At 43.8% G+C, this 27,135-nt stretch overlaps 2 protein-coding genes and 1 non-coding gene across 3 annotated transcripts; 2 read left to right on the top strand and 1 right to left on the bottom strand.

Moving 5' to 3' along the window:
- Window positions 1-4,209: 4,209 nt before the first annotated feature.
- Window positions 4,210-5,243, top strand: LOC124655516 (molybdopterin synthase catalytic subunit-like). The gene has a single exon (XM_047194392.1). The coding sequence runs from the start codon at window positions 4,210-4,212 to the stop codon at window positions 4,801-4,803; it is 594 nt and encodes a 197-aa protein (XP_047050348.1). The 3' UTR covers window positions 4,804-5,243.
- A 486-nt stretch (window positions 5,244-5,729) lies between these two features.
- TRNAH-GUG lies at window positions 5,730-5,801 on the top strand. The gene has a single exon. It is a non-coding gene; the product is annotated as a tRNA-His (tRNA).
- A 12,417-nt stretch (window positions 5,802-18,218) lies between these two features.
- On the bottom strand, window positions 18,219-25,531 carry LOC124656772 (L-ascorbate oxidase-like). Its single transcript, XM_047195457.1, has 3 exons — window positions 25,514-25,531; window positions 23,698-24,510; window positions 18,219-19,810 (listed from the first exon to the last, which is right to left on the bottom strand). Exons 1-3 carry the CDS (start codon window positions 25,529-25,531, stop codon window positions 18,851-18,853), a joined length of 1,791 nt encoding a protein of 596 aa, XP_047051413.1. The 3' UTR covers window positions 18,219-18,850.
- Window positions 25,532-27,135: the final 1,604 nt, after the last annotated feature.

Consider the following 27,135-nt stretch of genomic DNA (forward strand, 5'->3'; position numbering starts at 1 on the left):
CCGAGACGCTCGCCGCCGCCGATCCCATCTCCGTGGGATTCCGAGATCTCCTCCCGGCACCCTGCCGAGAGAGGGGATTCATCTCCCTGGAGGACTCTACACCGCCATGGTCGTCTCCGGAGTGATGAGTGAGTAGTTCACCCCTGGACTATGGGTCCATAGCAGCAGCTAGATGGTTGTCTTCTCCTCATTGTGCTTCATTGTTGGATCTTTGTGAGCTGCCTAACATGACTGCAAGATCATCTATCTGTAATTCTATATGTTGTGTTTGTCGGGATCCGATGGATAGAGAATACCATGTCATGTTAATTATCAAGTTATTGCATATGTGTTGGTTATGATCTTGCATGCTCTCCGTTATCTAGTAGAGGCTCGGCCAAGTTTTTGCTTTTAACTCCAAGAGGGAGTACTTATGCTCGATAGTGGGTTCATGCCCGCATTGACACCGGGACAGTGACGTAAAGTTCTAAGGTTGTGTTGTGCCGTTGCCACTAGGGATAAAACATTGGCGCTATGTCCGAGGATGTAGTTGTTGATTTACATTACGCACCATACTTAATGCAATTGTCTCGTTGCTTTGCAACTTAATACCGGGAGAGGGTTCGGATGATAACCCGAAGGTGGACTTTTTAGGCATAGATGCAGTTGGATGGCGGTCTCATGTACTTTGTCGTAATGCCCAATTAAATCTCACTATACTTATCATGACATGTATGTGCATTGTTATGCCCTCTCTATTTGTCAATTGCCCGATCAGTAATTTGTTCACCCAACATGCTTTTATCTTATGGGAGAGACACCTCTAGTGAACCGTGGACCCCGGTCCATTCTTTATATCGAAATACAAATCTATCGCAATACTTGTTTTACCGTTTTCTCTCGCAAACAATCATCTTCCACACAATACGTGTTAATCTCTTTGTTACAAACAAGCCGGTGAGATTGACAACCTCACCGTTTCGTTGGGGCAAAGTACTTTGGTTGTGTTGTGCAGGTTCCACGTTGGCGCCGGAACTTCTGGTGCTGCGCCGCACCACATCCCGCCGCCATCAACCTTCAACGTGCTTCTTGACTCCTACTCGGTTCGATTAAACCTTGGTTTCTTACCGAGGGAAACTTGCCGCTGTGCGCATCACACTCCTTCCTCTTGGGGTTGCCCAACCCGAACGTGTCGACCACACGCACCGTACGCCGCCGCCGCCAATCCCATCTCGGACTCGGAGATCTCCTCCGGCACCCTCGCCGGGAGTAGGATTCATCTCCCCGAGGACTCTACACCGCCATGGTCGCCTCCGTAGTGATGAGTGAGTAGTTCATCCCCGGACTATGGGTCCATAGCAGTAGCTAGATGGTTGTCTTCTCCTCATTGTGCTTCATTGTTGGATCTTTGTGAGCTGCCCTAACATGATCAAGATCATCTATCTCGTAATACTACATGTTGTGTTTGTCGGGATCCGATGGATAGAGAATACCATGTTATGTTAATTATCAAGTTATTACATATGTGTTGTTTATGATCTTGCATGCTCTCCGTTATTAGTAGAGGCCTCGGCCAAGTTTTTGCTCTTAACTCCTAAGAGGGAGTATTTATGCTCGATAGTGGGTTCATGCCTCGCATTGACACCGGGACAAGGATGCAAGTTCTAAGGTTGTGTTGTGTCATGTTACGTAGGGATAAAACATTGGCGCTATGTCCGAGGATGTAGTTGTTGATTACATTACGCACCATACTTAATGTAATTGTCTCGTTGCTTTGCAACTTAACACCGGAAGGGGTTCGGACGATAACCCGAAGGTGGACTTTAGGCATAGATGCACGCTGGATGGCGGCCATGTACTTGGTCGTAATGCCCAATTAAATCTCACTATACTTATCATGACATGTATGTGCATTGTTATGCCCTCTCTATTTGTCAATTGCCCGAATCGTAATTTGTTCACCCAACATGCTTTTATCTTATGGGAGAGACACCTCTAGTGAACTGTACCTTTCCGGTATAAGTGATTTACATGATCTCATGGTCATAAGGACTAGGTAACTATGTATCGAAAGCTTATAGCAAATAACTTAATGACGAGATCTTATGCTACGCTTAATTGGGTGTGTCCATTACATCATTCATATAATGATATAACCTTGTTATTAATAACATCCAATGTTCATGATTATGAAACTAATCATCCATTAATCAACAAGCTAGTTTAAGAGGCATACTAGGGACTTCTTGTTGTCTACATATCACACATGTACTAATGTTTCGGTTAATACAATTCTAGCATGATATATAAACATTTATCATAAACATAAAGATATAAATAATAACCACTTTATTATTGCCTCTAGGGCATATCTCCTTCATCCAGGACATGCTTGACGCTGAGGCGGAGAAGAGGAAGAGGCCGCGCCGCGGAGGATCTAGGCCGGGAAGAAGGAAGTCGAAGCCCCGGCAGAGGATGGAGGGGCATGCCATGCTGCACAACGACTACTTCGCCGACGAGGCAACACATGTCGACAATTTTCGGCGCCGGTACAGGATGAGCAAGGGGATGTTCATGAATATCCTCCACGGCGTTCGAGAGTTCGACCCCTACTTCAAGCTCAAGCTCGACGCTGTAGGCGTTCTCGGGTTCTCGTCGATTCGAAGTGCACCGCCGCCATGAGGATGCTTGCATACGGAGCACTCGCCGATACACGGGACGACTACCTTCGCATGTGTGAGTCTACCGCCATTGAGTGCATGTACAAGTTTTGCCGAGCTGTGGTGGGAAAGTTTGGCAAATACTATTTGAGAGGGCCAACTCGCGGAAGAGACTCGCAAGGATCATGGCACAAAATGCCGCTGAGGATTTCCCGGAATGCTTGGAAGCATCGATTGCATGCACCGGGCATGGAAGAACTGCCCGTTTGCTTGGCAAGGTATATACAAAGGCCGTCATGGATATTGCAGTGTGGTGCTTGAAGCTGTGGAAGATTATGACCTGTGGATTTGGCATTCTTTCTTTGGCATGGCGGGATCATACAATGACATCAACGTGTTGCAGCAGTCTCCGGTGTTCAGCAGACTAGTGGAAGGGCATGCTCCACCATGCAACTATGAGATCAATGGCCACGAATATACCAAAGGCTATTATCTAGCCGATGGTATATATCCAAAATGGGCCACTTTTGTCAAAACAATCTCGAATCCATCAGGTCTGAAGATTCTCACTTTGCTACGCGACAGGGGCTTGCAGGAAGGATGTCGAGCGGGCATTTGGTGTGCTTCAAGCACAATTTGCCATTGTCCGGTACCTCGCTCTAAGCTGGTCTCACGACCAAATGTGGGAGGTGATGCAGGCTTGTGTGATCATGCACAACATCATCATCGAGGATGACCGCAAGAATCATGCTAGGTCACATGTTGGTCCCTATGAGTGTGAAGGCCCTCTTGCGGAGGTTGATCATGAGTTGCCTCGCAGATTTTGCTCGATTTTCTCGCCATGCACGCGAGATCCGTGATGACGAATGTGCATGAGCAACTTCAAGCTGATCTCGTTGAGCATTTGTGGAGGATCAAAGAAAATACCGTGGCACCTTGATGTAGCATCTACCTCTATTTATTATATTTGTTTACTTGTTTTATTGTTTGTTGTAATTTAATTTAAAAATAATCCTCGCAAACATTTTTATTTATATGCTATATTTGATAAATGATTATGTGTTAAAAAGAAGTATTTTAAATGTTTGAGGATGGCGTTTGGGGAACGCGGCTGGGGAGCGACGTCCCCCAAAGGCGGCACGAACAAAAACACGTCCCATAAACGCTCAATCCGGCGCGGTTTGGGAACGCTTCGGGGACGCGACTGGAAATGCTCTGAATGTACCATTGTTCAAGGTCAACAACGGAAGTGGGTTCTCAACCGTCCAATTCTTTGCCAGTTCGGCGCAGGCAGTGACGTCGATCGCCGCCGGGCGGATCCACCTACTTGCTGTTGGACGTGACGTGTATGCCTGTAGTACTATTTTGTTCTTTCGCAATCAATCAACATCGCGTGGCGAAAGACATTTTTGGTGCTGAGAGCAGGAACTCAGAGTTCGGTGATCAGAATGCTGAAAAGGGCAATTTCGTAGTTTCTTTATGGGATCTCCTCCACCAAACCTTATCTCGCCGTAGCAGCGACAACTCCGAGAGTCCGAGCTCCGTAAGCCGCAGCTTCCCCCCTACCCGTATGGCCGGCGACGAGCCCCCAACGGCGGCGGCCCAGCCGCCCACAACGGAGTTGGACCAGGACCTGGTGGAGATCCTGGAGGAGGGATCGGGCCGCCTGGACATCGCCCGGTACGTGGACCACGTGCGCGACCTGGCGGCGGGCGCCATCGCCACCTTCGAGGGCACCACGCGGGACCACTTCGACGGGCGGCGCGTGGTGGAGCTGCGGTACGAGGCCTACTCGGCCATGGCGCGGCGCCGGCTCGAGGCCATCCTCCGCGAGGCCCGCGCCGCCCACGCGCTGCGGCGGCTGGCCGTGGCGCACAAGCTCGGCCCCGTCCCGGCCGGCGAGGCGAGCGTCTTCGTGGCGGCCTCGGCGGTGCACCGCGCGGACGCCATGGAGGCGTGCCGCTACGTGATCGACGAGATCAAGGCCTCCGTGCCCATCTGGAAGAAGGAGGTGTACGACGACGGCGAGGTGTGGAAGGAGAACCGCGAGTTCTTCGACCGCGCCGACGCCGACGGGACGGACACGGACCATAAGAAGGGCCACAACAAGGCGTCCGGCGGCGGCTGCTGCGGCAGCAAGGTGCGGGTCATGGAGGAGAGCTGATGGCACCCGCCGGATCGCGATCGGAGAAATACAGCGGGTTGCCTCTGTCCTTTGACTTATTTTTGAGATTTTTGAGATGGAAGAAAGGATAAAATGTCTTGTGTGACACTAGAGGTTTAACCAAGTGGCAAATACAGTGTATGGAAATGCGATTCTATAGATTGCAAATGATGTAATGTACTCACTGTATAAACAATTCTCCTTCTCATTGTGCTGCATGTGTATCTTGTACTAGCGTTTCTTTTCCTGTGTCAAAACACTGAAAGGGCACACCAGATATACGGGAAGAACTGATAGAAAGGAAATGTCTTGTGTGACGCTAGAGAATTGATCAAGTGACAAACACAGTGTACGAAAGTTCAGTATCTACAATGCAAATGATGTAACCTACTCACTCTATGGCAATTTGGAATAAACATCTCGTTCAGTTGGCACTGAAACATGTTGCATGTATCTTTTATTTCGTATCCTGTGTCAATCAACAACCTGAAAGCACACATTTTGTGTGTACGACGGGAAGAATCGATAGACTTGCTCCATCGTAATGCAAAACCAACCTAGGATTAGAACAGATCATGAGCGTGTTGCCTTGCCTCATATGGTTGAACAGAGACCAGAACGCCGCTGCACAGAGCTCTGCTTGCAGATAAAATGAACCAGCTGCAGGCTGTTGCCCTTATCAGACAGACTAGCACATATAGAGACCACTTGACTTCACCAAACTCACTAACTCAGATGGCGAAGCTCAAAAGAAATTACCGCACCTGATCCATTCGACGACACCCGAACTTCAGATCGTCGCCAAATCTGCACCGACCAACAGATTTTTTTCTTTGTTTGTTTCTGCTACTTAAGTAGCCAGGGTTGTGATTTACGTGACTGTCGGTACTTGTTATAAAAGTTACTGTACAAATATATACAACAGAGTGGCTGTAGTTTAGTGGTGAGAATTCCACGTTGTGGCCGTGGAGACCTGGGCTCGAATCCCAGCAGCCACAATACCTGCTACCTGCTTTTTCTCAAAGCAATGGCTCTATTTTTTGTTTTGTTTTCTCCCACCCTTCTCAATCTCATTTCTAGTCCTTGCTAATCCTACCATAGTATTTAAATCTTACAAAACATTTAGCATTAATTCCTCAAGAAAACAATTATCATTCTTCTAGGTTTTTTGACACCCTTTTAAAGTTCATTTTCATTTATTTCTTTAGAAGCAAAACTCTTTTTTTGCCGGCTATGTTTCTCGGCTGCACCTTTTTTTCCGTTGTAGTTCAACTTTTGCTAGGCTTGTGTGAATGGTCATGCTTGAAACGTTTCTTATTTCCCAAACAAGTTGGCTTGCATTTGAATTTTGGTTTCACAAAATATCTTGAAGTTGATTTGCATTTATTTTATTAAAGGAAAAACTATTGTCTTGTTAGTTGTGCTCCTCCATTTTTTCTTGTTAGTTATGATATTAACCACACCCGGTTTTTCCTTTATTTTAATTGAAGTTTAGGTCTTGCCTTGATCGTGCTTGAAATAGAATGTTTGATCGTGCTTGTTTTCTCCCACCCTTCTCAATCTCATTTCTAGTCCTAAAGAGCTCTAAGCTCCCAGGGTCGGGCGTGCTCCTGGTTGATCAGCATGTCGCTTTCACCGGGCCCGGTTTGGCGCTACAGTTCGTGTGGGATTGGCGCTAAGGCGGTTCCTGGGTCAATCGGGCCAATCAGCCAATGTAAAGAGAAGTCGTGATTCGTCGCTCCACCGTCATAGTCCTCCTCTTATCCCCATAGCCGCAGGCACCCAATCTCGCCGTCTTCATCCCCAACCAGGGCCGGCCCTAGGGGGGGGGGGGGGAGGGGCGGCTGCCCCGGGCCCGGCGAACCAAGGGGCCCTCAGATCCCATCTACTTCAGGCATATGCAGTGGCGAATTTGGCGGCGCCATTAGATCGAGCTCGTTCGGAAGTCCTATTCAGCTTCAGCTATATGAAGAAGACGAAGATACGCTGCGTGTGTCCAACTGTACCAGAAGTTGGGCTTTTCTTCTTCTGCTAACTTTGGGCCTTTTTATTTGTTGGCTTGGGCTTTCCTTTTTTCATTTATTAGCTGTACAAAGGGATCAAATAGGCCACGTTGATTAGAAAATTGGGTGAGGCCGGTGGTCTAGTCCAGAGCAGAATACCGATCCAACAATGCAACAACCAATCGACTCGGTCATTTTTCCGTTGCTAAAAAAACCACTTATTTTTCTTTTGATTGCACGTTTTCTCTAGATCATGACATAATGTAAGTTCAAGTCATATGGAGGTACTAGTCTAATTTTTCATTGGATGTCTCGACGATCAACCATTTCTCGATAGGACATCGAGACTAACCATCATCGGCCACATCGAATGTAGGCCGCATTGTGCCCACAGTCTCTTTGACGGCATGGTTCTGGTTACCATCGATGTGATAATCAACAAATAATTACTATATACCACCATTCGAGACGATGAGTAATGTAAAAAAAATGAAAATCAATATGTATATGTCAATATTACTTTTGTGCGTTTTTAGGATTGTTGTAGACACGAGTTCATCTCTCTGCGTATATACATTGCATATAAATTATAATTATTTTGGTCATCGTAGGGCCCAGATTTTGGTTCCGCCCCGGGCCTCCGAAATCTCAGGACCGGCCCTGTCCCCAACTGGTTGCCGCCAGCGGCTGGCGGTCTCCGGCGAGCGGCGGTAGCCGCGGATTTGGCCGATTGAGGCATGATTTGCGGCGGGTGGCCCTGGTGGCTAGGCGAGAGGTTAGAGGTGGGCGGTCTCAGCGGGCTGAATCGACGACAACATCGGTGAACTTCACCGCATGTATTTCGGTGGCAGGTAATCCAGCGACTGGTGGCCGAGGCGGCGCTACGGGTAGCATCTGCACCGTGGTGAGAGCTGTCGGACTGAGGGACCTGGTATTGTTCGTTGCACGACGGGCGGTGGGATCCAAGGTAAGGTATGATGGTTGTTCCTGTTCGTATTTTTTATTGACAACTACCGATCTGCTCTGTCTCTCGTGTGCATCATGGATGTCTGAAATATATTTGTGCACCATTCCTGCTGCTGCTCCGTGGATGTCTGAATTGTATTTTTGCTCCGTTTCTGCTGCTGCTCTCATTTGTATCATAGCCTGGTGATTGGTGAAGCTGCATGGTTGTTGGTGTTCAGGTTTTTATTGTTTTCTCTTCCTTTGGCTATGCTTGCCTATGTATTCATTGCGTCAGTATTACTGAAGCAACTTCCAGAATTCTTTCACTGTCTCGATTTTGTATTTCTAAAGTACTACCGTGGTGTTCTAAGAAAACGTCAGCAAACATTAGAGAAAATTTCTTGTGTATGGCATCAGAGAAATTATTTAACAAATTAAGTACCCGTGTTCACATTATATCAAAGGTAGCCAGACAATTTTCTCACAACCTTCTCGGAGCAGGGAGGTACTTTTGTGCGTATATACACTCGATTGCTTATCCTCAAGATGAATTTGGGATCATAGACTCTGACTAGCTTCAAACCTATTGAATTGTACTGATCATAATGTGAAAGCAAATATACTTTTGCTCATGTAGACATCATATCACCTTCGTAATGCTTTACTTTTTTGCGAAAGGACATTCTTTGGTTGGAAATTATATTCAGTTTTCTGACTCTTATATGCCGATTCTTTGTCCATTTCGCCAAACGTCTAGTGGTGTTCAAGATACTAAAGGGAAGTGCCTTACACTTAGATACCAAATGAAAATTAGAGCTGCACTATATGTTACGGTTCGTAGCTTTGTGGAAGGACTTCCTTGCTGATACAGGCTTTTATATATGAATATGTGCTACTTGTGCAAGCATAGATGTGGTAAACTTCGTATTCCTATGCTCGCGATATCTCAAAGAACATTCTGCAGTTCGTTTTGGTTTGTGCCAAAGTAAGCTCTCTATACTTTCTTCCAAGTTTTTTCTAATGTTTGAATCACCAAAGTTTTGAACCTTTAGTAGAAACTTACAAATTAACTGAATTCTGAATTTAACTATGCATGTCTTCATGTGCATCATCGGAATAATTTGGCAATATGTACATCATCATTTCGTTTATTAAGATTAGAAGCTTCATTTCTGCGTATGAGATTTGTAATCTGTCTGTTTATGTTAGCAAGTTTTTGTCTCACGAAAAAAAAGTAAATAAGCTTCAAGACATATAGCTACTTTCCGATACCTTCATAAGTTTACTCCATAAATCTTATTAGCCAAGTTTAGACAGATTATGATATGCCATATCTGTATGTACCAGCCTTTTTTACTTGCCGACAACAGGCATAGTGATGTTTTTTTTGTTTTTCACTAAACTTAAAATGCATTAATCCATGTTAGATTCAGAATACATGCCAGAAATTAAGAAGTCTAGCATATGAAAGGTAACCTCTTATCTCTTTTGCACTCATTCCTAGAAGTTCAGACGACATGGATGTGAGTGCAACTGTGCAATATCAATCTTTATGCTTGTTTGATTGAACTAAAATGAGTTATATATGTTCTTCTACATGATTATGTATGATTTTCAAATGTCTCCACATGTGATGTGTGCTACCTCAGTGAATAAAAATGTAGCTTCTCGCTAGAGAATGTGAGGTACTGCAGCTACACCAGCAAATACTGTTCCTACAAACGAAAACACGCCTAGGTTCAGAGCCAGTGACAGATGTCTCTAAGAATATTAACAGGAAGACGACCAAGTTATTCTTCAATATTTTTATTTTTAATGTGCAAAAGGAAATGAACCCTTTATTTGATAAGAAAATTAAAATTACCATCAAGGGTGAGGGTAATAGAACACAAACAAAGTTAAAACTTATGACAACATTGTGATTATATGGAATGTGCACGCTATCTACCTTTGACCGGCTGGATATATGAAAAGCTCTTGCTCATATGGTACTCATTGATGAGCTGTATTGTGAAGTTGTAGAGGGTGAAAGTTTCAAATATACTCAAGGTTTGTTGTTTGAAACGGTAACTTTCAGCTCCACATGGTAGGAAAAGTTGAACTGATGGCATTACACAAGTCTTTGCTTAACCACGACAATGTAGAAATCAACATACAGTAGTATTTTTTTATTTGTAAGAAGAATGGTAAATTGTGTGCCCTACTATGCTGTAAGCATTGATCCCTTGTTCTTGGCTATATATGACGACCTAACCATTGCAACTATTTAATACTTTGTAGATTATTTGTTAAGGAGCCTTTTACTCAGTAGCATATTTAAGTTGAAACTATTTTCAGTTTGTTAATTGAAGAATGAACAAATGAAAAAGTATCTCTTCAATTCCAACCAAGGAATGTGGATTACTGAATTATCAGGTGCATATATTCCTGGTTAATCTTACTGTTGATGTGTTCCTCAGGATTTACAGGTCCATAAATATGAGCACTAAGATCTGGTGTCAAAGTTCAGGGTGCTTGATCCAAGTTCCCAATACTGTTACTTGCAAGTGAAGTTCTATTTAAATGTGTTGTGCACCTTTGAAGAAAGATATCACACTCCAGATTTTTATTTTCACTTCAACTTATGTCATTGGTTATTTTTCCTGATAACACACCTGAACTGGTTTGTTGCCTATTAAATTAGCGTGTTCAATTTTAAGCTAGACCATTGTAGCCTTTGGAAGCTCCTCTGACTGAATCCAATTATCAGATTTTTTTACCCCCCCCCCCCCCCAGCAGCAATTTGGTACTTGTTTCATAATAGCAACAATTTGTTTCATGGACTTATGTATGTCACCTATGCATGTTCTTGTTGGATTATCACTTCTCTTTCACAAAACATCACTTAAGGGATATGCAAATTGGTAAATATGAGTGATTTATCTCTTCTATCATGAGGAGCTCAAACCGCCGGTATCATACTAAAGTTAGTTGGCATTATATTTCCAACAATGTATTGCTTCACTGGTACACTTGTTTAAGCGCAGTTACTTGTTACAGTTTGTAGCCAGTTAAATGTTCTGTGCCTAATTACCAAAAAATGTTTGATGCCTGCATTTTCTTTACCATGCAATCAGTATGTTGGACATGTTTTGGATGCAAATCGAATTATTTTTGGGTTAAATGGTATTCATATACTATGATGAGTTGATTGAAGAGCATTCCATGCCGTCCATATTAGATTTTAGTGCACTTAACAATGTATTTTCATAATCTGCCAGTCCAAGTCAATGGGACGGCACACAGAGAACTCGATATGTAATCACTTCTGTATATACTATGTGATCACCTCTGTAAATGAAGAAGATGATAAAGCATTAGATAATCACATTTTAAAAAGGCGCAAATCAATTCTCGGACGTGCAATCTCAACGCCTGCATTCAGAAACTAACTCAGACATCGTACGCAAAATACAAAAACCAAAGGTATGCACGCCCACGACAAGATCCACACATACAGAATACATCATAAACACGTTACAAACAATTGTACAATGCCTGTTTCACAACATTGCGGGAACAACACAAAAGCTACATGTGCATACACGTACCAGCCAAAAAAGGCACACTCTTGGCACGCTCACTCCTCGCCACTAAGATATCTCACACAGGAGTTGTATGTACTCTCTCAAGAAGATACTTCAGCATCTTTGTAGCAGGAACATGAGTGGAATCGCCAAATAAAGTAGTATGCATCTTCGTACAAAAACACAAGACATCTTGCAAGTCGTCTAAAGCAATGCCCCACCCTTCTCCAGCGAGTGTGCCCTATGAGGAGACGCCTTAGGGCATGTACAACGCTGTGAGTCAGCCTTCCCTTAATAGCTCCACGTAGGACACAATTTGACGTGGAGGAGAGAGGGAGTCAAGAAAGGCCCAAGTCTTCCCTTGCGTAAGAGATCTTCTCTTGTTAAGAACGAGAAGGCACATCACAGCGTTGTACGAGTTGCTTTCCCTTATCCCCGATTTTTCCAAATCTTCTGCTCCGAACGCTGTTTCTCGTCATGTGGCGCGAAAATATTTTCTATGCGCGCCAAATTCTTCTTCTCCCCGCCCCGCTGAATCCTCTCTCAATGGTATTTATTCACATCAAAATCAGAGGAAGAGGAGCCACACAAACCTACCGCCGCCAAAGCTGATCCATCCCAGCCACCACTAGCTGCTCCGGCCATGTCTCGTCGGCCGGCGCGGGACGAATCGGATTCGTCTCTGGTCATGCGCGGTCGTGTTTCTTCATCACCAATTCCTGTGTATGCTCCCCCACCGCCGGACTATGCCGGATCTAACAGCGCCGCTTCACATGTTTGGTGGGATGGGGCAGCTGCTAGTAGCCCCAATCGTTCTTCTCCAGCAGATTGGTAAGCCTCACGTTCTCCTTTATACTCGATTTGTAGATCGTTTCTTATCTCTTGATTATGCTGGTTGATTTCGTGATGCACTGCCCAGCTAATTCTGTTGGTAACTGAATGATAAATGATGCGGTCTGCAGTCTCATTTTTCTATAATTTTTGAAGCCTTCTGTACAGCCATTGTTGATCTGATCTCTGATTTTTTTGAGAGGATAATGACATGTGTGTTTGTGTAGTTCATATTTATTGTGCTAATGGCAAGTGTGCTGTATGGTCGATTAAGTAGATAGCTTGCAGAGTACGGTGGTAGCAATCATGTAGTAATCGTGGATCTGAAGGACGCAGTACTGCTGGTGATTTAGCCTAATACATATGATAATTAAATTAAGAGGAGTGAACCTCAGCTTGAATGCGAACAAGTACAGTAGGAGTCTCCATTTCACAGTACGTGTATAGATTAATTTAGCAAGGCAGACAAGTCTGAAGGTTTTAGTCTTGTGCTTTGCAATTATACATTTATACTGGCGTCCCTGATTATAGAGTTCAAATCATCAAGCTTTGTGTGCTGGTTGCTCATAAAGTTATAATTAAATGCTTGTTTGTATCAGCAAGATTATGTATGTGATTTTATCAGAAATTGCCAGCGTTGGAATTATTCAAATGATCATCATATAACCTTGAAACTGGGGCTGGCTTCTTTCCTGTTAACATACCACGTTGCAGTAGCCTGGTGGTATTTAATCTCTGTCCTATTATTTAATGCCTGAGTGTTTATCCTTGTGTAGGGTAAATGATGTTCACCCAGCAGGAGGTTATGTAAACCTTTTACGAACTCCTGCTAGTTTCTCTTTTCCACATCAAATTCCTAGCCGCCCAGACATGCCACAGAACTACAATTTTGTTGCGAGTTCTTCACAGCATACTCCATTACCAGTAACCCAGCCATCTGCTACCAAAAAGATCAAAAGGGGAGCATCCAATAAACGTACACATTCTAGAAGTATTAATCTTGAAGATGGTGATGATGGAGAATCTAGCAATAAAAAACGAATGACATGGACAACAAAGGAGGATGAAAGATTGGTAAGCTTCTCAATTTCTTGCATTCCTTACTCCATATGGCTGGATATGTACATATGTCAATGATTAACAAATGTTTCATTCTGCAATGTAGATGGGTGCTTGGCTGAGCAACTCAAATGATGCTATAAGTGGAAACTACAAGAAGAATGACCAGTATTGGGATGCTGTGACAGCTGAGTACAATAGCAACACCTCCGACAACACTCGAAAAAGGCAAACGAAGTCAATACCGCTTCCTCAGAATGACAAGAACAAATTGTTTGCAAAGCTTCAAGAAGGGGCAAGGAAGGATGTCGAGCGGGCTTTTGCTGCACTCCAATCTCGTTTTAGCATTGTCAATCGTCCGGCCAAATTTTGGAAACGTGCAGCCATTGGATCTATAATGCAAGCATGTGTCGTACTTCATAATATGATAGTTGAGGATGAACGGAAACCATTTAACGTTCCCTTAGACCTGAATCGCAACCCACAAATATCATCTGTTCTACCTCCTGAAGTTATGCAGGGTGCTCACCCTGTGTTCGAAGATGTCTTGCGGAGAAGCGCCACAATTCGTGATCGAGAGACACATATTCAGCTAAAATCAGATTTAGTCGAGAATATCTGGGATCGATTTGGCGAGCAATAATATTTGTTTTCATTACTTTGAGTCAATTTTAATACACGACTATTATGTATACCTTTTATATACTATACAATTCTCATTTGTACCTTTTATATAAGAGTGAAGATATGATTAAATTCATCTTTGCCATGACTTATTGATCAACCTTTTTTATTACTTCCATTGGCCCTAAAAAATACTTGTCACAAATTTAGGCTAAATGTAGGCTAATATATATCTACGTCTATTGATCCAGCGACAAATATTTGTATTTGATGGACTATACGTAGCGTTTGCAACACAGCAGTCTATAATGATGCTATTTATTGTTGATCCCTACGTTTTTGCAAGATTTTAGCGCTAGAGATTAAAGCTAAGGGACAAGCATTGTACGACATGTTTTCTAGGTCTTCTCTTGCCTCATCTTGCTGACGTGGAAGGCACAAGAGAAGGCAGCCTTCTCCAGCACTGTACATGCCCTTATACTTCACAATCATAATTTTCCTGAAAACTCGGTTCATGGTATTACGATGATGTTCCCGATGCACTCCTCACTAATTTGTCTACACGCAATCCTGTTTGCATCTCAAGCACATACGGACGGCGAGAGAGACAAATAAGAACAACACCAATAAGAACAATACAAGCTGCAAAACGTACAACATCGATCACAAGTTAGCAAATCTAAGTTAAAGCAGCCTAAGTTAACCGGAAAAACTACCTTTACATATATTTTCATCCAACTTCCATAATCGTACCAACGAGTTGTCCTGCCGCTCTGCCTGGTCTGCGCCTACAGCTGGAAACTCAACTGGGTCATTTGATGATAAATCCAATCCACTTTGTTGCCACCTCATAGAACCTACATAGACGCATACCACCTGCCACCTCAACGCCTACATACCCGACACGTACATGATCAACAAACAAACACCCGCTAACAAAAGACATGTCCCACGCACGTGCAAAGACGACCATAAATCACACAACAAAATGCATCGGGACCCACCAAGCTGCACCCAGGAACAAAACTCTGTGAAGCAGGAACAAAACAATGTACGCGCCGACAAAAGAACAAACACGGAGCAAAAACTAAACGTTGGTATCGGAGGACGGCGCAGCAGGGCGCGCAAGGTCCATCTAGTCCTTGCTAATCCAACCATAGTATTTAAATCTTACAAAACATTTAGCATTAATTCCTCAAGAAAAAACAATTATCATTCTTCTAGGTTTTTTGACACCCTTTTAAAGTTCATTTTCATTTATTTCTTTAGAAGCAAAACTCTTTTCTTGCCGGTTATGTTTCTCGGCTGCACCTTTTTTATCCATTGTAGTTCAACTTTTTTTTGGGTTGTGTGAATGGTCATGATTGAAACGGGTTTCTTATTTCCCAAACAAGTTGGCTTCCATTTGAATTTTGGTTTCACAAATATCTTGAAGTTGATTTGCATTTATTTTATTAAAAGAAAAACTATTGTCTTGTTAGTTCTACTCCTCCATTTTTTCTTGTTAGTTATGATATTAACCACACCCGGATTTTCCTTTTTTTTCATTGAAGTTTAGGTCTTGCCTAGCCTGTGTGATTGATCGTGCTTGAAATAGAATGTTTGATCTTACAACACCTTTCTTAGCCAAATGAAAGCATTTTTATAGAGGCATGACTGATTTAGGTCCAGATACATTTTGGCGATAATTCATTTTCCGCTAGGCCCGAAACCTAGCCATCACAATTCATTTCCCCCCCAAAACAATAGCTCTATTTTTATTTTTATTTTACCCTTCTGAGTTTCATTTCTTGATATTGTTAATCATGCTATAATTTTCTAATTTTCCAAAGAAATTAACATTCTTCCAAGTTTTTTTGACACCTTTCTTAACTTCATTTTCAATTTTTCAGAAGAAAAAATATTTTCTTGTTAGCTATGTTTCTCGGTTGCACCATATTTTTTTCATTGTAGTTTAACTTTCCTTCGATTGTGTGAATGGTCATGCTTGAAACATTTCTTATCGCCCAAACAAGTTGGCTGGCATTATTTTAGTTTTGGTTCCGCAATAATCTTTAAGTTCATTTGCTTTTATTTTTCAAAATAAAAACTTTTTTCTTGTTAGTTGTGCTACTCCTTATTTTCTTGTTAGACGTGGCTTTCGCCACACCAAGTTTTCCTTCTTTTTTCCATTGATGTTTAGGTCTTGCGCAGCCTCCATGAATGATCATGCTTGAAATAGAATGCTTGAGCTTGCCACACCTTTATTTTCGAAATTAAAGTCCAACTGCCCCCTTTTGTAGAGCTTTGACTGGTTTAGGTCCATATTCTTCGAGCAATGATGATGATAATTTGTTTTCTGCTAGGCTCTAATCCCAACTGCCATAATTCACACCCCCCCCCAAACAGTAGCTCTCCTTTTCTTTTTTTCACCCTTTTCATTTTCATTTCATGTTCTTGGTAATCATGCTATAGTTTTTAAGTTTTCCAAAACAATTAGCATTCTTCTAAGTTTTTTTAACACCCTTCTTAAATTTATTTTCATTTTTATGAGAAAAACTCTTTTCTTGTTAGTTATGTTTCTCGGTTGCACCCTATTTCCTTTTTCCATTGTAGTTCAACTTTTCTCGGCTTGTGTGAATGGTCGTGCTTGGAACAATTCTTATTCCCCAAATAAGTTGGCTGGACCATTTCAGTTATTGTTTCGCAAATAAATGACCTTTATTTGCAAAATAAAAACAGTTTTCTTACTAGTTGTGCTACTCCTTATTTTCTTGTTAGTTGTGATTTTCGCTGCACCCAATTTTCCTTTTTTTCCCATTGAAGTTCAGGTATTGCCTAGCCAATGTGAATGATCGTGCTTCAAATGGAATGCTTGAGCTTGTCACACCTTTGTTTGCCAAAATAAAGTCCATTAGCCCCTTGTTGTAGAGGCTTGACTAATATACGTCCAGGTTCTTCTTGCAGTGATAGCTATAAAACAAATTTTGTCTCGTTAAGTGGATTATCTTGTGCCTGCTCAGAGCCTAAGCGATCAAGGTGGCTTAGGTATTCAAGATCTCGAACTCATATAGACTTATGAAAGAATTGTATGTGCCATAATCTGTTTGAGCAACTAGCATATGTGTTCAAAGCGCTTTCACATGTTCAATGGAGACATATGGATTCACCCGCCAGGTTGATGAAGATAAAATAATAGTTTTTGGTTTTGAACCTTCTCAATTGAATATGGTTCTCAAATTGGGTTATAGGAGGATACATGCTTGGGAATGAACCTTTACTAGAGCAATATAGGTCATTTTCTGAATCGTGGGGCATAAGTATGTCACGAATACCATGCTAGGAACTTGTCGTCCCAATGTCTCTTTCCGTAGGGATCTAGCTGGTCAACGGTTACATGCTTGGAATGCATGCTTTGTTGGCTATCTAGGCCATATTTTGTGCATTTTGTTCAAGGAACAAATGAATTTCCGGTGGAAGTTACACAAAAAATGGGATTTTTGTTTACTTAATTCTCTATACCATGCTCTACTCGGATCTTACAATCAACAATAAGAAGCTTTAGAAATTGAAAGTTCTTCTTAGATTAATATTTTTTCAGTGTATTTGTAGCGTTATTTTGACATGGGATAATCTTGCCAGACAAAATTGGCAGGGTAGCACAAAATGCAGATTTTCCTTCATTGCTGGGAGAAACAACACTAGGACATGCATGGAGAAGCAATCTTAGAAAATACAAAATAGATAGATAAAAATTTCTACTTGTCTTTGAAAATAGCAAACCAGATACATAAACAACAGTTTCCTCACAGTAAAAAGTGATGTGTACTTTTATGCATAGTACTACATGCATGCAAGATGTACATTGATACTAGTGGACCCATTACAAATACTACAGATTACGTGATACAAGTGACTGTGTGCACCTTTGAGGTAATGATAAACTCAGATATAAACTTGCAACACATACAACCTGGAAACCATGTATTTATTCAAATTATTAAACAAATTTCCCACTCTCCGAACATTCTGAGTTAGGTAGAACCTTTTGTAGTTGTCATGAAGGAGAGCTAAGCGATGGAGAGAGCAGATAAAGAAGAAAACGTGAAGAAGAAGAGAAAACATGAAGACAAAGAGTGGTTTATGGGGTGTCCCCCTTTGGCCATTGATGCGATGAGGAGGTCGGCGAATGGTTCAGTGGTGATCGATGATGGCAAGGTGGCACATAGCACCCAACAGGCAATGAATGTTCCCGTGGTCTTCGATGAAGACCAAGATTAGGACGAAATGGTGCCCCGAGACCTAAAGCATGCAGCCGTCGGTGACATCGTGACCACCGCCAACAATGTTGGAGGTGGAAAAGGTGAATCAAACAGTTAGTGTGATGGCTGGCTTGTAAGGAGAGCCTACCGCTGGGTTATGAGAAGGAGAAAAGGCGGCAGCCAAGTTTCTCGGCAATGACATGGGAATAGATTGCATGAGAATTGGCAATTCTGACCATTGCCAGAAAGTTCAGCAGAAAATAACATCTTTTGGAAAGTAATTTTGATACGACTCTTTTGGTCGACGCCCAACTTCAGGACATTGAGGTAAAACTACTCACCCCCTGGTAAAGGCGTTGAGCTGCCAGGACGACTAGGCACGTGGATCTGCTGACGTGGATAGGCTGAACTCAGTGACCTGGGCCGATTACCTCTAGCCCATCCACGTGGATGCATGCCCGGTCGTTGACACTTCAACACCTTAACCTATTGCAGTGAGATGTGTAACCCAACGCTCTGATGTAGTGCATTGAGCCAAATTCATTTCCAGAAGAGATCATTTTCAGTTGAATTTTCTGACAAGGGTCAGATAGATAATTTCGCACTAGAGATTGAAGAGGTGGGTGACGTGACAAAGAATTGTGAGATTGAGGACGTGGCATCTGACCTGAGAAAGAGAACCGGGTGAAGAGATGAGCGCTCGGAGCCCCGGAGAGAGGGTGCGCTCCAACCCTGTAGCGCGATCTCGCGCTATATGTACGTATGGTTTGAAAACTAATCAATGGCGACCGCCCTTGCTGCTGCCGCAGCCCATGATCTCCTCCGGCAGCTTCCCGACGCGCTCAACCCCCTCCTCGAAGACGATGCCCATGCCCATGAAGAAGTGCGCCTCGATGTGGCAGTGGAACGCCCACACTCCGGGGTTGTCCGCCCTCCACCGCAGCGCCGTCCAGCCGTAGGGGTGCACCGCCACCGTGTTCTTCAGGATGGGATCCCTCAGGTTGTACGTCGCCGGGTGCACCGCCGGGTCGAACCTCCCCACGCCATAGCCGAGCACCCAGAAGTCATGCCCGTGGAGGTGCCACGGGTGCGTCTCGCTGTTGTTGGCCGCGAGCATGTTGGCATTCTGCAGCACCACGTCCACCACGGACCCGAACGCCAGCCGGTAGAGCCCGTCGCTGCTCGTCGCGTTCGGGTTCGGCTGCACGCCGTACACGTCGTACGCGGTGTGGTTGTAGGTCTCCGGCGGCGGGCGCGGGTCGAAGGTGCCCTGGAGCCTGTCCTTGAGGGCGACGAGGTAGGGGGTGTGGGGCAGCGTGAAGGAGACGTTGTTGATCGCCCACTTGGTCCGCCCGTCGATCCTGTTCTGCGAGTTGAGGAGGAGGATGGTGCGGTCGGAGCTCGGCGGCGGGGCGTACACGTGCGCCGGGTGCGCCACCGTGGCGATGCTCTGGTTGATGCGGTACGTGGTGTCGTTCCACACCGGGCCGGTGGGTGGCGTCGTCGGCGGCACATCGCGAGGGCTGCTGCGGCCGCCGTAGTAGGCGAGGACGGCGGTGCCGGTGAGCGTGCCGGGCTTGCGGCTCACGACGTTGGAGGCCAGCCAGTAGTTGCGGTTCGGGTCCTGGTCGGCCGTGATCAGCACGGAGTAAGTCTCGCCGGAGTAGATGTTGAGGTTCTTCACCACGAATGGCTTCACGTAGTGCCCGTCCGTCTCCACCACTGTCATTGCATGGCCCTGCAGTTAGGTTAACCAATTTCGTATTAGGAAAAAACATAATCCACCTGATGATTAACTTTCACCGTTTGACGGTGATCAGTAGTTTTGCAAGACATAGTGCACCGTTGCTATGCTACCACCTCTTCTTCTCGCAACCGCGGCAAAGTTCTACATAGACAAACTTTTGCCCGGCTCCAATGAAAGAGAGGCAACGACGACAACCCGCCATTCAACTCATTCGAATGCTTAGTCGTCGCTAGGTGATACAAAGAACTTTTTGTAATTTTTTATTTTTCTTTCTGCTCTTAAGCATTATGTATAGATCGGTGGATTTTTGGTAATTTTTTTTTTTTGGCTTAGCTAAACCGCAGGCAGCTGGTTTTAGCTTACATCAAAGTCGATTTGTTGACATCCGTATATATGTTGCATGTATATGCATATAAATAAATTATGTCTACAAAAGGAAGTAAGCTCAGTGGGGGTTAGAGCCCAATAAATTATGTCTACAAAAGGCCTTCGGGCACCTTTAGTCGCGGTTGGCCTGGCCAACCGCGACTAAAGCCCCTCCCGTCCACCAGCTGGCCACCGAGCGCCCTGGGTCCAGGCCTTTAGTCGCGGTTCGCCTCCCGAACCGCGACTAAATACTCCATTAGTCGGGGTTCCTATACTTTCGCGACTAATGGGGCTGGACGGAAGCCTCTTTTTCTACCAGTGAATATTCCCCGTTTTAAAATTTTGGGGTTAGAAACACATAATAATGTTCTTATTTATAATGTGTTCTTGTGAATTTTTTTGGTTTGGAACGTGGATGTTGGTAGTTGCACATTTTAAGCCTGAAATTCAACTAAATTTTGTGGTGCAATTTCGATTCTAGAATGCATAATTTGTTAGCTTGCACATTGAACACCGAAATTACACATATCTTGTTGTGCAGTTTGTGGTTTTGAAAGGTGCAATTATGTAGTTTCCATGTTTCTTAGCCCAAAAATTTTGATTTTTTTTTTGCAACAATCTTAAACCTGCAAATACTTGATGTACATTTTGGATTGAAAATACGCCACGTCTTCTATACTTGTTTATCTTTTAAGGGCCCCTTGAGGTTTGAGCCTAATTTTTACCATTAGCTAACGATATATGATTTATTTGTCAGGGGAATTATACCGTTGGAAATTTTCTTCAAACATGAATCCATTGATATACTTTTCTGCGAAAAATAATTTATAGTTATGTGTTAAATCCATGGTGAAACTTGCACCCAAAATTGACACCTGAAGTCTTGCTTTGACCCCGACACGTACGCTGGCAATTTCCATGTTGTTTCCGGGTGTGTTGTTTGCTGGCGAGTTTGTATATGTTTTTGATGTGCTTGTATTTATATGCATGGTGATCACGATTAGGTCAAGTATGTAAGACATTACCTGTCGTCTTCATCTCTTCGACCGCTCTCCCAAGTCGTCGTAAACTTGTTAGTACTGCTTCTGCGTTCTAAATTAAGAACGGAGATCGCGGGAACGCCAGAAAACAATAGTTCCTCGCTCGATCCAAATATATATCATACGAGTCCACTAGCTTGATACAGGAATTGTACTGATTCGTGCCTACAGTTAGCAATTTCTGAGAAATGAGACCGATGGATGATTTGAAACCATCGTGTGTATCTATCCTCTATCGTCTTGGAATGGATAAGCCCACATGCATGGTCAAGGTCAAGAAGCGTGAGTTGGCAACTATACGTTAGAGCAAGCAGACTAGTGAAGCGCATGCATCTTCCTCACGCTAATGAAAACGTCATGTTGGGATAACCTTGTTACTTATATTAATCCTGTGTGATACACGATTACACGCTCCTCCGTTGACGGGTAGGAGGGCTCGTGTTGCTTGATCCGATTAGTTAGCGTGTAACATCACAGGCAGTCAGGCATAAATTAACTATACTATTCTATACTATGCTGCAAATTGACTAGCCGTTGGATAAGTCCGACATGATACCTTGACTCAGCATCTCCCATCAAGTTAATTTGTTATAGGTATAGGCACTACTCCGAATCCGATTTACATGTATTTCCTGTTCATAAAAATTGTATCCAAACCTGCACTAAGTGATTAACCTTCATAATTTTTGCCGTCCCTGAACCTCATAGTCACATCAAGACGTAATATGAAGTCTCCGTGAATTAACAAGATGTAACATGATGTGACGGAACTTTGTCAGAGGAGGGAAGCTCCCTCATTGCATTAAGAAGAAGAGTTGATATGCACTCAATAAGAAAATTAAACGGTTATCTTTGGGAGGAAGACTGTTTCTACATCGTGTGATGCACTGTGATCTGTTTATGGAGATGTCTATACGGTCGGAGAATACGGTGAAAAACGTTTTTTTCTCAACATGAATGACAGTATAATCTATGGATCGATCCTCCATAGTTTCTAACATGATTGCTTGTAACACCCCCTTTGTTTTTTCAATACTTTGATACTTTTGGTTTGTACGGCTTTGTGCATCTTTATAATAAAGCCGTTAATGCTTAAACCTTTTAACTACTCCCTCCGTCCCAGTTCGCAAGACAAAGTTTTCAAATATCTTGGCCCAAGGTGAATTCTCATTGGCTCTAAATTTGCACGTTAAAACGTTAATCGGCGCTGCAATTAATTGGGAAACTAGTGCGTTAAAACGTTAATCACCAATGCATGAAGTACTAGTGCGCGGTGGTTTCACATGCATGGAGTACTAGTGCCTGGTGGGAGATGGAAAGAGGAGTGTTTGCATGCAAAAATGAATTAGTTTACTCCCACATTAAATGCAAAATGTGTCTAGGAGGTGAGGGATTTTGGGACAAATATTTTTTGAGAATTTGCCTTGCGAACTGGGACGGAGGGAGTAGTAAAGCTCTCTCAGTAAAAAAAAATCATACTCCAAAAAGCATGCAAGACATGATCAATTAAAGAAAACCGACAAAAATCCCCACATACCGGACTAGTAATCAAGGCACATCATCCGAGCGATGCGACGAATTATCGATCATGAAGTTGGCCACTAGTGACGAGTAGTACATGAAAATGCCGTCTTTGACTCTTGACTTCCATACAGGCATGCGTACAGGTCAACGTTTGATAAGCATTCTTAGACATTAGGTGAATGGTGTTAATCGTAGTTGTGTTTTAATGAGACGCGTCTCTTGTAGTCTTGTGTAGTCTTGTATCGACGCCGTTGGCAGTTGGTTTCCAATTGTGCCATATATGGTTTCCAATTTCTAAGTACGGATACCTGCCTCCAGCTTCCAGCTACCTCATTTGAATAGAGAGATGAACACAGAAAGATAACTATTGAAAGCTTATCACTTTCCTGATAATTTAGGTCCATACAAATTTGTCCATTAGCTTCTGGTTAATTTCCACTTGTACTACTTGTCGAGATGCATGCTAGCTCCCAAGATGATTTGATTTGTATATGGCACAATTGCGTGAAAAGGCCAGCCGGCCGGCGGATATGTTAGACGCAGCCGGGCGGCATTACCGGCTAAGCAAGGTATTACTGTACATCCAATTCAATTTATTTGAAGCTAAGTCAATTAATTTAAAACGGAGGAAGTATACTAATATTAGTAGTAGCAGGTATGGCAGGACGAGAACATGATGGAGGGCATCAGATCCTCCTCGGAGGCAATGTGAATAGCTGACCGCGATCTTGGCCGATCTCACCGGTGTGATCGATGCCGGCCGCGCACATGCACCCGCGCGCGTATTCGCTTTTGTCGGCTGTGTTTGTGTTTGTTTTTTCTTTATTCGCAGTACGTACGTCGTTTACCGAGCGAGCTGGTGAGGACTGAGGTCCATCTCCATGACCAACTTACGAGTTACGAGAGCTTGAATGAACTTTGAATAAAGCTGGTGAAAAAACCACGTACCTCGATCTCGAAGTTGAGGGCGGAGAGGGAGGTCATGCTGCCGATCCTGAACCGGTACGTCTTGCCGGGCACCACGGCGAACACCGGCGTGGAGCACTCCGGGTGCGTCGCGTTGCAGGACGCCTCCCCCAGCGCCGAGCAGTTGACGAACCGCCCGCGGCCGTTGATCAGCAGCGACTGCGGCTCGCCGACCCACACGATCGGCACGGCGGCGAGCCCCGCTGCCTGCTCGTAGGTGCTCTTGTGCCACCAATCATTCAGCAACACATCATGCTCACCATCGTACGCGAACGGCTCGGCCACGTCGGCGCCGGCGCCGGGAGGGACGGACACGACGATCATGCCGTTCAGCCCCGCCGAGCGCTGCATTCCATAATGGGCATGGTACATATAAGTGCCCGGGCGGTCGACGACGAACGTGTAGACGAAGGTGTCGCCGGGGAGGATGGGGCACTGGGTGACCCCCTCCGTGCCGTCCGCCCACGGCGTGCCGATCTGCCGGATGCCGTGCCAGTGGATGGCAACGTTTTCCGTCAGCAGGGAGTTCTTCACGGTGACCACCACCGTGTCGCCCTGCACGGCGCGGATGGTCGGGCCAGGGGTGTGGCCGTTGATGGTGACGGCGAGCTTGCGGACGCAGTCAGGGTATGCGAACTGGTCGCTGATGTCCCACTTCTCGTGCACCGTCTTCGCCTGAGCGACGGCGGCCAGCGCCCATGCACTCACCAGGAAGAGGCAGCAGAGGAGAAGCTGTGGTTGTCCTACCAACGCCATTGCTCCGCCCACTCTCGCAGACCTCCGGGCCGGCTTCGACTAGCCGCGTCGTTGCCTCGCACTTACGGGATGTGCTTGGTGGCTTTGGCTTGCAATGGTGCTAGCTCAATCGCTTCTATCTGTAAGAAGACTGGGCATATGAGAAAATATCGTAGTAGTACCAGGTCATGCGAAGAGCTCGTCGCCCTATTGATTAGGAATCTCGATCAGAAACCACCGGGGCAGGAGCGCAGGGTGTTCTTCTTTTGAGCGCAAGGGGTGCCGGTGGCAGACTGGCGCTATGGTTTGGTGTGTTCTCCGGGCTTCGGTGGGTTCAAATAGGAGTATAAGCGATGAGTAACGCGTTAGAATGGACCGGTCGTACCTACTGAGATTTGCTTAAATCACGTTACCCCGTCACTTGATCACCTATGTAGATGACATCGGCATTAGGTGACTGTATTTTGGCAAAAGTCAAAAACTAACCCTGAATTCGTAGGCTACTTCTGAATCAAACTCCTACATTTAAATTCCTGATTTTCGAACCCTGAACTCCCAAATCCCAATGTTTCCGGGTCTTTTCGGCAAAACCTTGTTTTTTTAGATAAAAGGCATCTAACGTCTGACTTTAAATTAATAAAGCCCTCAGATTCAACCAAGGTTCATATTACATTGTTGCGGCATACAACTTAGCTATCAAAATAAAGAAAACAAGGTAATGATACAAGTAAGTCCATCCAAGGCACCCGATAAAGATAGGCGCCGGGATTCCGAGCCCTCCATGCGCCATGCCTCACACTAGACCTCACTTTCCACCACCTCTGCGTGCATATTTTTAGTTTGTTTGTTAACTCCAGGATGCTTGGTCTGTCTTGGTGTTTTCGAGTGGCGCCCACAACTGCAAATGAACCATAGTTTTGCATAACAAATTAGTTGGCTGTGAAATCACCCTTGATTCGGCGAAACCTTGTTTTCTTGTTGGGTTTAGCTGACATGGTTGGGATTAGGAGGACATCCGGGGGATTCGACGCTAGGGTGGGCTAGTCAAACGAACTAAACAGACCATGTTGTCCTGGCCCATCACGCGCCACGCAAATCTCTCTGCTGACGTTCGAAGATTCAGTTACTTCATATCCCTTTTCCTTCCAACTTAGATGATGCGGCCGTTATGACCGGCGGGTGTTAACGGCGGTGGTAAGTCAATCAAGGCGGAGCATGTCGTTGAAGTTTGTAGGAGGTTTCGCAAATACTCGTTGTCTCTGAGTCGCGGCGGAGCAGTGCGGTGGGGGTGGGCCGGTAGCGGAGGAGATTACAGTTAAAATGAGGGCGTATGTTACCACTTGATATCACTCCTTGTCATGTATTGGTTTCATCTTCTCCCACATTGCTACATTTTAGGGTTTGCAGATTGTAAAGGGATGGGTTTTTGGGGGGAGGGGGAGGGTTTATGTGCTTAGGAGATTGATGATAATTTTGTTCTTTCTGGTAGCTAGAAATCTATTCAGGAAAGAGATTTTCATCTTGGGTAAGAAATCTGTAGAATGGATGTTAACTTGGCCTAAATGGGAATTCCCACTCATAGTTTAATATAAAAGCCTCCTTTATAGAAAAATTTGGGCCATCAAATATCATTTCCTACAATAGAAATTTTGTCAACTCTTTCAAACAAATAGGAGATGAAACAGTTACAGACGCTTGGGAGAGATTTACATAACTTATTTATGGTCTTGGAGATTGAATGATATTACATACTTTTTTATTAAAGTTTATATATGAAATCTATTGCACTTTTAGATACCAAATGCGGAAAAGCATTTATGAATATGCATGTTGCAGGTGCTCACATTTTACTTGATTGTTTACTTACTGAAACTAAGTGGAGATAGTAAGGCAAGGGCAGAACTACATGGTGAGCCTTTTGATGATTGTTATGAAACTAAACAAGTAGAAGAAATTAATATGCTTAGTGATATCATTTTTCAACATTTATTTGACCTTGATAAATATAGCATGTATGAACTTATGTCTATCGTACAAAAAATTACTAAAGATACTTCTGTTAATGTTCCTCAAGCGCGTTTTGGTTCCTATATTGCAAATCATGTTCTTGAAGAAAAGATTGATAGATACAATAGAGAAACCATTATACCACCTAAGTTTGGGGATCTATGGATCCCCAATATACAAATTACTATTGAAAAACTTACTTGGTATGTTATTTTAGATTTAGAATCTAATGCTTATATAATTTTGAATAACTATATGGTTAACTAGAAATATTGCCGTCGAAAAATGTGATATTGATCTTTTACTTGCTAATACTTATACGAAGCATGTTTTAGGTAGAGTTAATAATGTTATGATTAAGTAAGGAAGACAGAGGCAATCAACAAGGTGAAATGCTCACATGATGTCTACCCCTACTAAACACAAGGTACAAAGACTAGCTATATGACTATAAAGAAAGAGTTCTGTGGAAGGCAACCTAGTTGTTTTTAATTTATTTTTTATTATGAGTATTTGCTGTAGAAAGAGAGTTCACTTTTTTTACTTGGTTTTTTTTTAATAAAGTACCAAGTTTTATCCATTTTTTATAATGAAGTTGATGAAACATTTGCAGAGTTACGAATTTCCGCACGTTGATGTTCACAAAAATGTTTTTCATTTTTCTATTGGTAACTTTGA

Source organism: Lolium rigidum, chromosome 5 (genome assembly GCF_022539505.1).
Source record: "Lolium rigidum isolate FL_2022 chromosome 5, APGP_CSIRO_Lrig_0.1, whole genome shotgun sequence".
Classification (NCBI taxonomy): domain Eukaryota; kingdom Viridiplantae; phylum Streptophyta; class Magnoliopsida; order Poales; family Poaceae; genus Lolium; species Lolium rigidum.